This window comes from Muscardinus avellanarius (genome assembly GCF_963383645.1).
Source record: "Muscardinus avellanarius genome assembly, chromosome: 12".
In the NCBI taxonomy this organism is placed as follows: Eukaryota; Metazoa; Chordata; class Mammalia; order Rodentia; family Gliridae; genus Muscardinus; species Muscardinus avellanarius.
The window spans coordinates 98471598-98485295 of NC_137798.1; the positions used below are offsets into that span (position 1 = coordinate 98471598).

General features: G+C 52.4%; 1 protein-coding gene across 2 annotated transcripts in view; it reads right to left on the reverse strand.

Moving 5' to 3' along the window:
* Positions 1 to 13698, reverse strand: part of CLMN (calmin) — a gene marked incomplete at both ends in the record, with an annotated part of 93472 nt that overhangs the window by 18432 nt on the left and 61342 nt on the right. For both annotated transcript variants that reach the window (XM_080706901.1, XM_080706900.1), the window contains 4 exons: positions 486 to 676; positions 2174 to 2266; positions 7790 to 7873; positions 10013 to 10108. In XM_080706901.1, coding sequence (XP_080563027.1) covers positions 486 to 676; positions 2174 to 2266; positions 7790 to 7873; positions 10013 to 10108 — 464 coding nt within the window. The remainder of the gene's footprint in view (positions 1 to 485; positions 677 to 2173; positions 2267 to 7789; positions 7874 to 10012; positions 10109 to 13698) is intronic.

The window sequence follows — 13698 nt, forward strand, 5'->3', positions numbered from 1 at the left end:
ATGGGTGCAAACGGCTTCCACGGATTTCATTTGCTTTTGCCGCAGCTGTCCTGCAAGGCGGAAAATGCTAAGCCCCCATCCTGCAGCGAGGGGCCAGCGGTTCTGCGGCCCTACCCCAGTCTGCGCACTGTGGCGCAGGGGTGGCCCCCACACCGGCCGGGCACCTTTGCTCCTGGCCCCAGGGGCTACTAGAACAAGACATCCTGAGGCTTAGTAATAAATACGCGTGTTACCAGAATCCGAGCCCGTGTGGGGAGTCAACATGACAGCTATCTGCAAACCAAACGTCCCGCAGAGCACATTTTTCACGTGTGCAAAAGTTGTCCGATGCCCGGTGTTCTCTGCTCTGCCCACCTGCGCATGCGTGACTGGCACCTCCATAGATGGAATTCCCTTCTCCTTCGCCCACCCCGGGTCCAAGCCACTCTCATCCAAGCTCGGCTCCCTCACGGGGTGCCCATGCCCAGGGCGGGCTGCAGGCTTACTTTCTCGTTTTCCTCTGCACCCACGCCAGCAGGGTCTTGATGGCCTTCCGCTGGTCTTTCACCGTGATGGCCACGCTCCTCTCTGTGGTGGGTGTGGGTGGGTAGGAGGAGTCGGAATCTGTGCCCCCGGAGCCAGGCGACAGGCTGGAGGATGGAGAGTTCCTGCTGAGGTTGCCGGTGAGCTCCTTAATCTACAAAGAGAGCAGCACTTCAGATCCCAGTGGCAGACGGAGGTGCCCAGCGGGCGATCCCTTGTCTGATGGTGGCCTTGGGGACCCTGGCTGGAGCAACCAGTTCCTGCAGAACCAGTTTTCTGAACAGGGAGAAAGCTGTCTGATGGCAAGTCCTTCCTCCGGAGTCTGCAGCTCTGGCCAGCTGGGCCCCAGAGGCCTACGTGGCCCAATCCACCCACCTCTTCTCTTCCTTGTCTCATTCCCAGAATGCATCGCACTCCTTCAGCCCTGCTGCTCCTATTTATCTGGGTTCTGCAGCCTGGATGTCCTTTTCTTTCAGCACTGGGCTCCTAGCGCTTGTGCCCGGGCCTACCTAGGAGAGCAGAGTCTGCGTGGCAACCTGTCTGGAGGTGATTCACACACCCAGGAGGTTTGGGAAGCACTGGGCTGGTGCACTTGTATTCATCCTTCAATACCTCCTCTCTTCTATCTGAGGTCGTCACCCCTGCCCGGAGCTCTTATGACCCCATGCTCATCCCGAGACCCTGGCCTGCTCCCCTACGTTCTATCACATGAGATGGACTTCTCTGTGGTCCCAGAGGGCAAGAGGCCAGGGCCTCATCCAGCGCCTGCCACACTGGAAAAACTCAATAGATATTTACCAGTTGTATGAATGAGGTTCTGGGGTGGATTTAAGGGCTTGAGTTTTTGTTTGGGTTTAGATAAAAAATGTCCCCCAGAGGGACCTGGAGGCGGGACCTGGTTGCTGGGGAGGAGTCCCTGGGGACACGGCCAGATACGGTGTGTTTGTCCCCAGCTCCTGCCCCGCTGCGGCCTGTCTCTCTGACCCCTTTGCTCTCTCCGTTTCCTGCCATGATGCCCAGCAGATGTGTGGTCACAGCTCCTGCTTGGAAGTGGCCCCAAAGTGGACTACGACCTCTGAAATCTCCAAGTCTGTGAGCAAATCACCAAACCTCCTTTCTGTAAGTTGTGTGTGGCAGGTGTTTGGGCCACAGCAGCGAAATGGCTTGTCCGAACTACTTTGAACATGTTTCTGCATCTTTCCAGCGCCTCTTGAGAAGTTCGATAACACATCGGTAACTATAATTAAACAGTATGTTGTGGACAAAGAGCCATTACACGTGTCTTTTCTTGCTGCTCACTACATCTTATGACCATAGCCCCCATTTCGCAGATGTGGGAGCTGAGGTCAGAGACAGCCTTCAAGGCTCACATAGAATGGGATCCGTGTCCCTAACCCTCGTCTGTGCTCTCGCCTCCCTAAAATGCAAACCTTGAGCCCAAAGTCCCAGTAAGTCATGTCTACTGTTTCAAAGGCAATTAAATCATGAACCACAATTTCCTATTTCCCAGTTCTTTTTCAGTGATTAGAAAAGTCAATATCTGCAGGAGCCAAGCCTGGCTGTCTCCCTGGGTCTGGACCCAAGTTCTTCTGTTGGTGCTAAGTGGACTCAAGACTGTTACTCTTATGGTACAGAAAGGAAATTCTTTTACCTGGAAGAAGAGGATTATGTTCCATATCAGCCCAAGAACCAAAGAGGGGTTGCCATCCGCTATTTCTGCTGCATCGATGCTAACCAGCTTTACCTGGGGAGAAGCCGTTTATGAGCTTTAGTAAAGCAGGGTTTCCAAGGAGCTTAGAGGTGTTATTTTCTGTTGTCCTCACCAACCTGTCTCTCTCGTTCACTCTGTGCCATCTGATCTGGCCAAGGCCACCTCTCAGGGACACCCATATGCAGAAGCACATTTAATAAACACATACTCGGAGCTTGCCTTGTGCAGATACTATCCTAGACTCTTATGAGGGTTAAGTCAACTTATCTTCACAAAAACCCTATAAAGGAGATCCTCCTATCATCCCTACAGTTCAGGAGGGCATTTCAGAGAAGTTAAATATAACATGCCCAGGGCAAAACAGTTCACAGTGTTCATCATTCTCTTTCAAGAGAGACTGTGAATGCCCAGGGGAGTTGTCTGTAGGCTGTGCTTAGGCCATCGCACCTCCAGACTGGAGAATCACGGCGCCAACACCAGCCATCGGGGACGATAGCTGGGCAAGTCCACTGCCGATTAGAAATGGTAAGCTGGTTGATCCCCAGAGATTCTGCACCATAGCAAAATGTTCCACTGACTGGTTAAAATGCATCTCCTGTAGAAACTCCTCTGGAATTATCTACATATTTAACTCTTCTGACCACATAATGATGCCCAGGGCTGAGTGTGACCCCTGGACCAGTAGCATCATCACCGAGAAACTTGATAGAAACGCAAATCATCCCGCACACCGACCACCTGTACTTTAACAAGCAGGGTGGTTCTGACCCAACTCAAGGCAGAGGATTGCTGCCCCAGCATCAGAAAACCCAAGCGCCTGGCCAGGGCTCTGCAGACCTCTCTGGGAAGGGCCAGGGAGTAAGTATGGCTTGGCAAGCCCAAGCCCTATGGGTCTGTTGTGTTTTCTTCTACTTGCAGAAGGGACCCATTCTGGGGGGGGGGGGCAGAGAGAAGAAACATAAGGTAAGTCAGATGAGACTCTGCAACCCACACTGCAAAGTTCTGCCTGGGACACGTGGGGGAGGAAAAATGAAGAGGGCCACGCATACAAACATTTCCTTTCTCCACGTGTCTCCTCTCTCCCTTTCCATCACGGATCTCTAAACCGTCTGACTCTGCTCTCTGATCCCATCGGGTTGTTGATGTTTCTGACGCCACCCATCAGTAAGGCCTGGGCTCCCCTAATCAGGGGAGGTTCTGAGTATCCTTGGCTGAAGTCTGTTCTGCGGGCTGATGCCAAGAATTTAATTCAGACAACACAGGCTCATCGCTGGCAGCCTGGAGGCCCGGAAGGAAGTTGTCAATATTGTGAGAAATGCAGCCAATCAAATTCAGGTCCAATACTTGGTCCACGTCCATCACAAATGCACGACCCACACAATCAAATCCGGGCCCGGAACCTGGTCCACATCCATCACGAGCGCGTCTCCTGTGACGAATCACTTGCGAGACCTGCCTGCCGGTCTCCAGCTCCCACCCCACCCCCGCCTCTGGCAGCTCCGTTTTTGTGGTTTGCAAAGCACCTTCCAGCCCAGGGAAATCAAAGTGGCGAGTCAGCCTGGTCATCCTCCTCCCCACTCCTGCTGGGAGGAAGCCCAAGTGACAAATGACAGCTGCGGCCCTGGGAGCTGAGGTTCCAGAGCGAGCAGGAGTCAGAACGTCCTGTAGAGATGCCATGGATTTAACAGGGATGGACGGGGCAGAGCTGGGAGCTGCTGGCCTCTGGGAAGGTCCTTCGGAGAATACAGCACAGTCCTGGGGTCCCGCAGGAAGGTGGTAACTTCAGGTGGTCCCAGGCCCCAAGGAACATATATACCCCCAGGATTTGGCCTGGGCTGCCTGACCAAGCTTTTTTGGTAAAGAAGCAATGTAACTGTAAGGCTTCAGTCAAGAGCTCCAGGGACATGTTTTCTTCCTCTTCCTCCTAACTCAGCTGGTTTTGCCCGTCTGAAAATGAAGGGTGGCCCACCTAGAGGGACGGCTCATGGCTTCCCTTATGAAGGATGGGCCACTTCCCGGTGGTGTCCACAGGTCAGCTCCTTTAGTGCTCAAGATGTACCCATTTCCTAGGTGAGGAACCAAGGCTCAAACTGCATGGCTTGCTGGAGACCGTGGGGCCGGCCCTGTGGGCTCGAGTCAACCTGGCACTCTGTGACATGCAGTTGCAGGGAGAGAAGGAAGCACCCCAGAGGCCCCCACCTAGCAGCATCTGCGCCCTGGATCAAGCTGTACCTGGCTGATAACCACACTCACCACTCAGTTCTGGTCACTGCTGTGGCTCAGCAGAGCCACTGACGCCTGTCCTTCCCAGAGCCAGGACAGCGGGACAGGAAGGAGCCACAAGGGCCCCTGAATATCCCTGGGAATGGGACAGAAATTGCATCCGGAAGGTCTCCTTTACCTGGCTGCACCTCCCGCTGGGCCATTCCCTTGCCCCGCCTGCCTAGGAATGGGGCCAAATGAGGCACAGTGCTGGTGTGCACCCACATTTTATACAGGAGAGGGGGAGCTAGAGCTTTAACATCCCATGGTACTGTAAAGTAGCTACTGCGGACAGCTTGGGGAAGATTTTAGCAGGGGCTCTAGAAGGCCAGGCCATCCGTCCCCGGCTTAGCTACGCTCTTGCAGCTCACTAGCACGTCACTAGCGCGTGCACAGTGGTTCCAGCCCGGCACACCCTCCGTGGGTGCCCCAGGCTCTGCTGCACGTCTCCGCCCCCACAGGCCACCGCGCCTCTTCCTGCCCCAGTGACAGGCAGCGTTTGTCCCAGAGGTCTCTTCCTCCCGGCTTGCAGCATCTCAGGCGCAGGTGCATTTCCAATGCTGTTGCGCACAGCCCCCGGGGACACCTGGTAATGTGACCCGGATGAGCGCTGGAAGCAAGCAAGCCCACACACGGCCCACCTGGGTAACGTGTCACACGCCGCGCAGCAGCGTTTGCCCACATGACAGCACACTCATCAGTGTGGGCAGTCAACAGGGTCAACAGAGTCCAGCGGAGGCAGGAGGAGCCGCGATGGGTACCCGAGCCAGTTTCAGGGAGGTCCCATGGTGTCCAGAAACAGCGGTCCTTTAGAATTCAGGGCAAAGCCAGAGATGGCGGCTCGTGCTTGTAATCTCAGCGTTTGGGAGGCTGAGACAGGAGGATGATGGTTCAAGGACAGCCTCAGCTACCTAATGAGGTCCTTTGCAAATCAATGAGACCCTGTTTCAAAATAAAGAATATAAAATAGGGCTGGGGGTGTTGCTCGGAGGTAGAATGTGCCTGGGTTCTATTCCCAGTATTGAAAAAAAAATCAAGGCAATCACTGCTCCGAAGATAAGGCTCACTCCGACCACTCCGAGACGGTGCTGACTTAAGTCCAGTCAAGGGGAAGGGGGTAGGAGCTCTGGGTCCTCACTTTGGATAGCACACAGCTCAGGCCGGCACACTGCATCTATGACGGCTCCCGGACGTGGGGTTTTTGCTATCGCCTCTGTTTACGTAAGTTTCTAATTCTCCTGCGGTATTTGGAATTGATCAGGGAAGCCAGGATTGGAAACTGAGGCTGCAAGTGCTGCAGGGCAGGCTGTTCCATGTCCCCACGGAGGCTGACGGCGTAACTAACCCTACAGGAAGGGAACCTTTAATGAATATGGGATGTGCTTTCCTTTAAATAGCTTCATTGAGATATAACTCGCATTCTGTTCCATTTGCTCATTTATACAATTCAGCAGGTTTTTTTTTTGTTGTGTTGTTTTGTTTTGTTTTGTCTTTGTAGTACTAGGGATTGAATCCAGGGATGCTCTCCATTAAGCTGCACCTCCAGCCCTTTTTATTTTTTGTTTTGGAACAGGGTGTTGCTAAGTTGCCAAGGCTGGCCTCCAATCTGCGATCTTCCTGTTTCAGCCTCTCAAATAGTAGGATTACGGTCATGTACCACCACCCATGATTAATTCAGTGGTTATTAGTGTATTCACAGATGTGTGCAAGTATCAATGCAGCCAATTTCAAAAAATTTTCATCAAGACGGGCGTGGTTAACACCAGCATTCGGGAGGCTGAGACAGAAGGATCGCGGTCCACGAACAGCCTCAGCTCCTTAGTGAGGCTCCTGACAACTCAGTAAGACCCTGTTTCAAAATCAAGAACAAAAAATAGAGCTGGAGGTATAGCTTGGAGGTAGAGTGTCCCTGGGTTCCATGTCCCGAAAAAAAAAAAAAAAAAAAAAAACCTAAAACACCTTCATCACTTCTAAAAGAAGCCTGTAACCCTCACCCTTTATCCCTGTGCCAGCACTAATCTACTTTCTGTCTCTAGAAACATCCTACGCTGGGCATTTTCACACGAATGGCATCTCAGAATCAGTGGGTCTTGGTGTGTGCCTGCTCTCACTCAGCTGAGTGTTTTTAAGGTTTTTCCCCATTATAACATGCCTCAGTGCCTCACTCTTTTTATGCTGAATAATATTCCACAGTGTGGAGGGACCACATTTTGTTGATACCTCTGTTGGTTGAGGGTCTTTGGGAATGTTTTTTCTTTGGGACTATGGTAAACAGTACTTCTGTGGACTTTGAGTTGCTTATAGTCCACGCCGCCTGAACCTCCGCGTGCCCAGGGCTTTCTGCTCTGTGTGGCCATTGGAAGGCAGAGTCCACTTCCTCTTCAGAAGGCCGAAGCGCTTTCCATCCTCCTTGCGGATGTGAGCAAAGGCCCAGGCTTGGCAGCCATACTTCCTGCCTGGGACCACCATGGCAAGGTCCTTTGCCAGGCTAGTGGCGGCTGCCCAGAGGCAGCAGGGCAGGGAAGCGGGATCCAGGAGGCTGCTGATGACCCTGGCACCTGGCGTCTCCGGGTACCATCCCCGATTCTCCAGGCTTTCAGGGGACGTAGCACCCTCTCAGCAAATCAGCGAAGGCCAGCTGCTTATTCACCACACGGAGCCCAGGCACGCCCAAGCTTTCGGCACTGCACGCGCTGGCGCCTGGGGAAAGCCAAAGACTCTCCTACCAGATTTATCACGGCAACCTCGTGCAAGGGGGATCTAGGGACTTCATCCCTCTTGGGCCACCCCTTCCCACATGAGAAGGACCTGAAGCCGAGTTCCAGACACAGAAAACACGTGCCAAAGTCCAGAAAGCCAAATCAAAGAAGGGAGAACGCTGTCCCACCCCACCCCACCCCCCCGGCACATTTAAGCCCCGCTTCCCCTTTCTTTCTCTTGGAAGTTCCAAGAGAACGTTTTACACTCTGGTGTGCTCTTTCCCCTCTTAGTCAATGGAAGGAAAAGAAAATGCCAACTAAATCTCAAAGATCTGAGAGCCAGCCAGCTGCCTGCCCTGTCCAGGATGGCCATCGCCCAGTGCTCGCTGACGGACGCAGGGTGGGGCGGGCAGGGAGGCAGGGCCCATGACCCCAGCGCACACCGTCAGTGTGACTGCCGTTTAAGCGGAGGCAAGTGTGACCGTTCTAGCCGGTGCCCTCGTCCTGTTTCCCTCACGATCCACACTGAACTCCAGGTTAGATCTTTTGGCCGCAGGGCGAGCTTGCGCGAACACAACGGGCTTCAAACACTTACGTTGCTATCTTCCAAAAACTTAAGTGCTTTCGCTATGTTGTTCAACCGAAAAATACGATGGGATGAGGACTTGTATTCATGCAGCTGTAAAGCATAACAGAGGGAAAGCAGCCGTCAGGCCACGCAGGCACTTGGGACAGCCCCAGGGCGGCGCGGGCTGTTACAGTCTTTTTTCTTTACTTTTTTCTAATTTTTTTTTTTTTTATGGAGATTTCTGCAGAAGGCTATGGGCTTGTGGCTAAAACCCACATGGCCTGCATCCAGGCGCAGGTCCGTGCATCTCGGGCTGTGCTGAAACCATAGCATGGGGCCCCGGGAGCCGGCCTTCTGTAGTACCTGGGACTTCACTCACCGTGGATGGCGGAGGGGGAACCTGAGCAGGTTAGCAAGGGACACATCTGCCCCATCTCTCTGTCCGCCCCAGCTCCTGGCTTGCTAGACTCTCCCTTCCCCAGAGACCCGCCGCGGCGCACTCCTTTCCCGCTCTGAGGCTTGTGTCAGGACACCGAGCCTCAGTGTCTGCGGCTCCACTCAGCTGCTAAATCATGCAGCCGGCCTCTCCCTGGCGGCAGCAGATGTTTCTGGGTTTGGGCCAAGAACTGCGTGGGCAGTTCTCAGGCTGAGAGGGAGAGAGAGAGAGAGGCCTGCGGGAGCTAATATTCAGACAAGGCTGTGTATACATCCTGGGAGCGCCCCAAAGTAAACTCCCCTTGCCTGGAACCTCGGCCGCGCTTCCCTGGGAAGGGGTGTAGGTGTCAGCGCCCCAAGAATGGCTGCCAGGCCATGTTCGGGGCGGGGGGTGTGGAGGCCTATCCTTGGCTGAGACTTCTGATGAAGCCCCCTCAAGGCCAGCGGGGCTCTTGCCTAGTGCTCTAGCAACAAAGAGGGGGGCCTGTATCGTCCTGGGAGCACAGAGAAGGGTGTATCAGAAGGCCTGCTGGGGCATATGCTCCTGGCGCATTCAACCTGCCAAGAAACCCAGTGCTAGCCGGGCGTGGCGGCGCACGCTTGTAATCCCAGCATTTGGGAATGAGACAGAAGGATCATGGTTCGCATACAGCCTCAGCTACTTAGTGAGATCCTGTTTCAACATAAAGAATAAAAAATAGGGGGCTGGGGGCATAGCTCGGAGGTAGAAAGCCCCTGGGTTCCATCCCCAGTACCACAAAATAAATAAACAAACAAACAAATAAATAAAATGCAATGAATGGCCCTATCAGCTGGTGTGATTCAACTTAGTGATACTTCGAAGAATGTTCCAGAAGCCAGCAGTTCCATGGCCAGCCTCAGGATGGTAGCAGAATGTGGCTGGTAAAAAAACCTTTCAATCTTTCAGATCCATAGCTATCATTCTAGTTAATATAATGACCTGCTAGCTAAATTTTAATTTTCTAGTTCCTATTTTTACCCATCAAGGGGGCATAGAAAACACTGGATGTTTATTGACTCACTGATATATACTTGCTTTTTAAAAAAGACATTGCTTAGTTACACTGTTTTTCCTTTCCTTTCTTTGTGGTACTAGAAATTCAAGCCAGTCCATTTTATTTTTTTATTTCGAAGCAGGTTCTCACTGGGTTGTTGAGTGGTTGCCGAGTCTAAGTTGCTTAGGCTGGCCTCAAACTCACGATCCTCCAGTCTCAGCCTCTCAAGTACTAGGATTATAGATGTGTGCCACTGTGCCTTGCCCAGTTACACATATTTTCTTATTGCTCTTAGTCACCGAAGAAGAAATGTCACCCTTCAGTGTGTCTTGTAAGATGTGTGCACGGACCTGTCGTTAGCGTTTGATCTAGACTGTTTCCCTAAGGCTCATACAGCAGAGGCCTGGTGCCAGGCTGCAGTCCCATTGGGAGGCAGTGGGGTCTTTAGGAGGTGGGGCCAGTTGGAAGGAAGCTAGGTCACTGGGGGCATGTCCTTGAAGGGGAGCTGGATGGGGACCCCTGGCCTCTTCCTGTCGCCCTCTCTCTGCTTCTTGGCTGCCCTGAGGTGAGCAGCGGTAATGTCCCAGCCTTCCCGGGTTCTGCCTCCCCGCAGGCCCCAAGCCACAGGGCCATGTGACCACGGCCTGAAACCATGCGCCCAAACAGAGCTTTCCTCCCGTAAGCCGCTCATCTCCCGTAGCTTGTGCCAGTGCTGGGAGGCTAACGCCCTGCTCTGAGAAGAGGCCATGCTTTCCTGCAAGCATTTCATTCCTTCCAGACCTTTCTGTAACATACGTACCAGATTCCGCCCAGACAGGACTTCTAACAAAGCCATCAGGATTTTGCCATCTTGTATATCGACGAATAGGTCTGTAACTTCTAGAGGTGGGTCGCACTGGGGAGGGAAGGAGAGAAAGTGGCTAATTAGTGACCTGTGTAATCCACAACACTGTTTCAGAGAGGCAGGCTTCAGCGCAAGAGAAAACTTCCAGACATCCAGGTGTGTGGAAAGCCCGTCCCCGGGAGCAGGAGGCTGGTCCCAGGAGAGGTGTCACCTGGGCAGCAGGTGCACAGCCACTTGGCAGGAGACCTGCACAGGAGATTCAGCAACAGGAGGCTGATCAAACAAGTGGCCCTGGGGCCCTCCTGCCCTGAGATCTCAGACTCCACGATTAGGTCACTTCCATGTTTCTGTTGAAGGGCAGAAAGAAACACCATGTCCTGATAGCCTTCTGCAGAGTAAAACAGTTCTATGGGGGTCGACAGGACATTTCCCAGTGCAAGCCCTTCGCTTTGGATTCGGGGACACTGAGCTCAAGGATGCTGGTGATGGTTCCATTATTTAATCAACCAGCTCTTTGGTATGGTCCTGTTTCCTGCATCCGGTCACAGTGCACCCAGCTCTGCACTGCCGGGGCATGAGCCTGCGCTGGCTGCACCCTGGACCTCTCTTGGGGTGTTGCCAGGGTTCCCCAAACTTCAACACTGCCCCAGTCTCCAAATGTGTATCACCTGGAGTTCTGTTGACTAAAATTGTGTGTGTGTGTGTGTGTGTGTGTGTGTGTGTGTGTGTGTGTATGTTTTACTGGGGATTGAATCCAGGGGCATTCTACCTCCAAGCCACACCCGCGGCCCTTTTTATTTTTGGTTTTGAAATGGGTTCTTGCTAGGTTGCTTAGTGCCTCGCTGCATTGCTGATGCTGTCTGCAAACCTGCCATCCCCTGTTTGAGCTTTCCAAGTACTAGGATTACAGGTGTATGCCCCCAGTGTGACTGCATTCTTGATGAGCCAGGCATGAATTCCCTCTTCAACTTTTGGGCCTGGGGCTTTGGCAGGTGAGAACTGTTAGTCTGGGTGTCCTCTCTATTCCCGGGGACAAAGGAAGCCTGGGCTCTCGCACAGGAGACTGATGGACAAGATACAGCGGCCCCAGGGAGGTGGTAGCTCTAACCTGTTAGCCATCCAGGGGTAAGGAAAATCTTGGAAACTTAGCCTTCCCAAGGCCAGCCGCCCTTCTCTTCTGGGAAAGTCTCCTTCCTTTCCACGGCAGCCTTGGAGGGCTGGATTTTTTTTTTTTTTTATTAAGGAAGGTGGCATTTCCTTACCCTTTATATGAGTCCCCGTGCCCCCAGTTAGTCAAAATACAGGGCGAGTCCACCCACAGGTGCACAGAAAAGGGCTGTGCTTCAAGGGCAACAGTGACTTTGAACCAAGAGGCAAATTATTTTTTTTTTGCAAACCCCCGCAGCTCCCAGGGTACATTCCACGCCAGGCGCGACAGCATCGGGTTACTGCGGCTCTTACGGAAATGTTATTCCTGTTAATGCGAGGCAGAAATCGAGAGACCCCGACAAAACATCCCCTGATAAATGGACTAACAAAATTCCCAGTTCCCTGCCCCTGCCGTGGCTGTGCCTGACGCTGGAACTCAAGGAATCATTTTTGCTGGCAGTTCCTGTAAGTGCCCCCACTGCAGCACCGAACGGGGCCTTGGCCGGGGCCCGTCCCCAGGGATGGCAGGGGGAGACATTGAACCGGCTCCAGCGAAAACACTGGTGGCCAGCGTTCCCCCGGCTTCAGGAGATTGGTATGGCCCCGTCCACAGCGCCTCAGGGCTTTCTGCATGATCTAACTCCTTGGGTAAATTGGGGAATTTTTCCAGAAGCCAGAGACTCTGTAAATATTCCTGACAGCCTTCAAATTGCAGCTAAGCCCAATTCACCAAGGAGTTCCTAGGTTTCCTTCCCATGAAAGGCCGCTCTTGAAAGTCTCGGGGTTGGAAACATGGCTGTTAATTTTCCCTCTTTATTACGCATCAGTTTCGGGTGCTATCTGATTTATCCTCAGCACTGGTGCTACCCACCTGCCCCCCAAAAGAGGGGCAGAGAGTTGGCAAAGGAGAGAGTCCTGGAAATGATACATGGAACAGGGTTCGCTCTGGGCGGTGAGGGAATGTGGGGGTATTTGCTATATGACCCTCTGTTCTTTTCTGTGTTTATTTTTTCAATTAAAAAAAAAAGCAAGAAAAAGACTCTATGGCTCTGCTCAGTCCCCCTGACACACATCAGGCATTAGTTCTGGAGTTTAGTGAACTCAGGTTTGGGGACCAGTTTATCTTTTTTTTTCCCCCCAAAAAATAATACTTCAATTAATGAACAATGCCAAAAGTACGTCAATGGTAAAAAATGGCAAAGGATTTATAATGCTCCATGCAGGGTGCATTCTTTAGCCTCAGGTATTCAGGGTCCTTGTGGGTTGACAGCCCTGGATCACCCATTCTGCAGGGGGGACAGAGGTGAGGTGCTCATGTGCCTGCCTGGGAAATATTCTAGCCTAAAGGTGAATTCATTGTGATCTAAATTTCGGTTAAGAGTCCACTTCCCAAAAATTCACATTTATTGCCTCTGTGTTCTAGTCTTTTCGAAAATTTCTCCTAAAGGCAAACAAGTTACTCTTGTGCCTTTCAAGAGAAGAGGAGAGAAGACAATAGATAACTTGAATCCCTTTAAAGTAAGGTACAACCAGCTTCCAAAAGAAAGGAGATGCTAGTTGGGTACTGAACCAGATGATTAAAATGGAAGAGGTAAAGTTGTTAGAGTAAATCCTGCCAGATCAGCTGTCTTAAAAGAGAAAATCCTGCAGCCCTAGACAACTCAGGACAGAGTCCTGTGGGGCAGCCTCCTCAGGGAGGGGCTGGGTTTCTGCTCGCTCGCCCCCTGTCTCCTCACTTAAACCAGGTTCTCCTCTCCGCCCATCTGGAGCTGGCTCGCCGCTCTGGTGTGGTGCACCCGTGAGCAGCTTGCAGACAAAATGTGCCTCAAAACGCCCTGGCCAGAGAACATAAAACAGAAACAAGTGGGGAAGAGAAAGGCCACGAGGTTGAATGCCCAGGAGAAGCCACAGAAGGAGCGCAGCAAAACCAGGCCAGGAAACGTCTGGACACCTCTGTCTCCCTGTCCTAACCTGCGGGAGGTAATTTGGGCTGTCGTGAGGAGCAGGAGGCCTGGTGCAGAGTGGAGCAGGTCAAAGTGGCAGGTACTATTACCCATCAATAGCAACGTTATGTGATTAGCATGGGGGTCTGGTTTTAATAAAAAAGTAACCTGACCGGAACTCTTGCATACAACAGTCCCGATGCCTAGAGATGATTCGTGTGTGTGCGTGTGTGTGTGTGTGTTTGTGTGTGTTACTGGGATTGAACCCAGGGGCATTCTACCTCTGAGATACATCCCCAGCCCTGTTTTTTATTCTTTATTTTGAAACAGGGTCTCAAAAGTTGCAGAGGTAGCCAGGCATGGTGGCGCACGCTTGTAATCCCCGCGCTTGGGAGGCAGAGACAGGAGGATCACGCAGGTTCAAAGCCAGCCGCGCATGCTGGCTTAGGAGACCCTGTTTCCAAAAAAAAAAAAAAGTAAAAATAGGTCTGAGAGTGTAGCCCAGAGGTAGAAGGGCTTTCAGGAACCCCAGTATCACCAAAAAAAAAA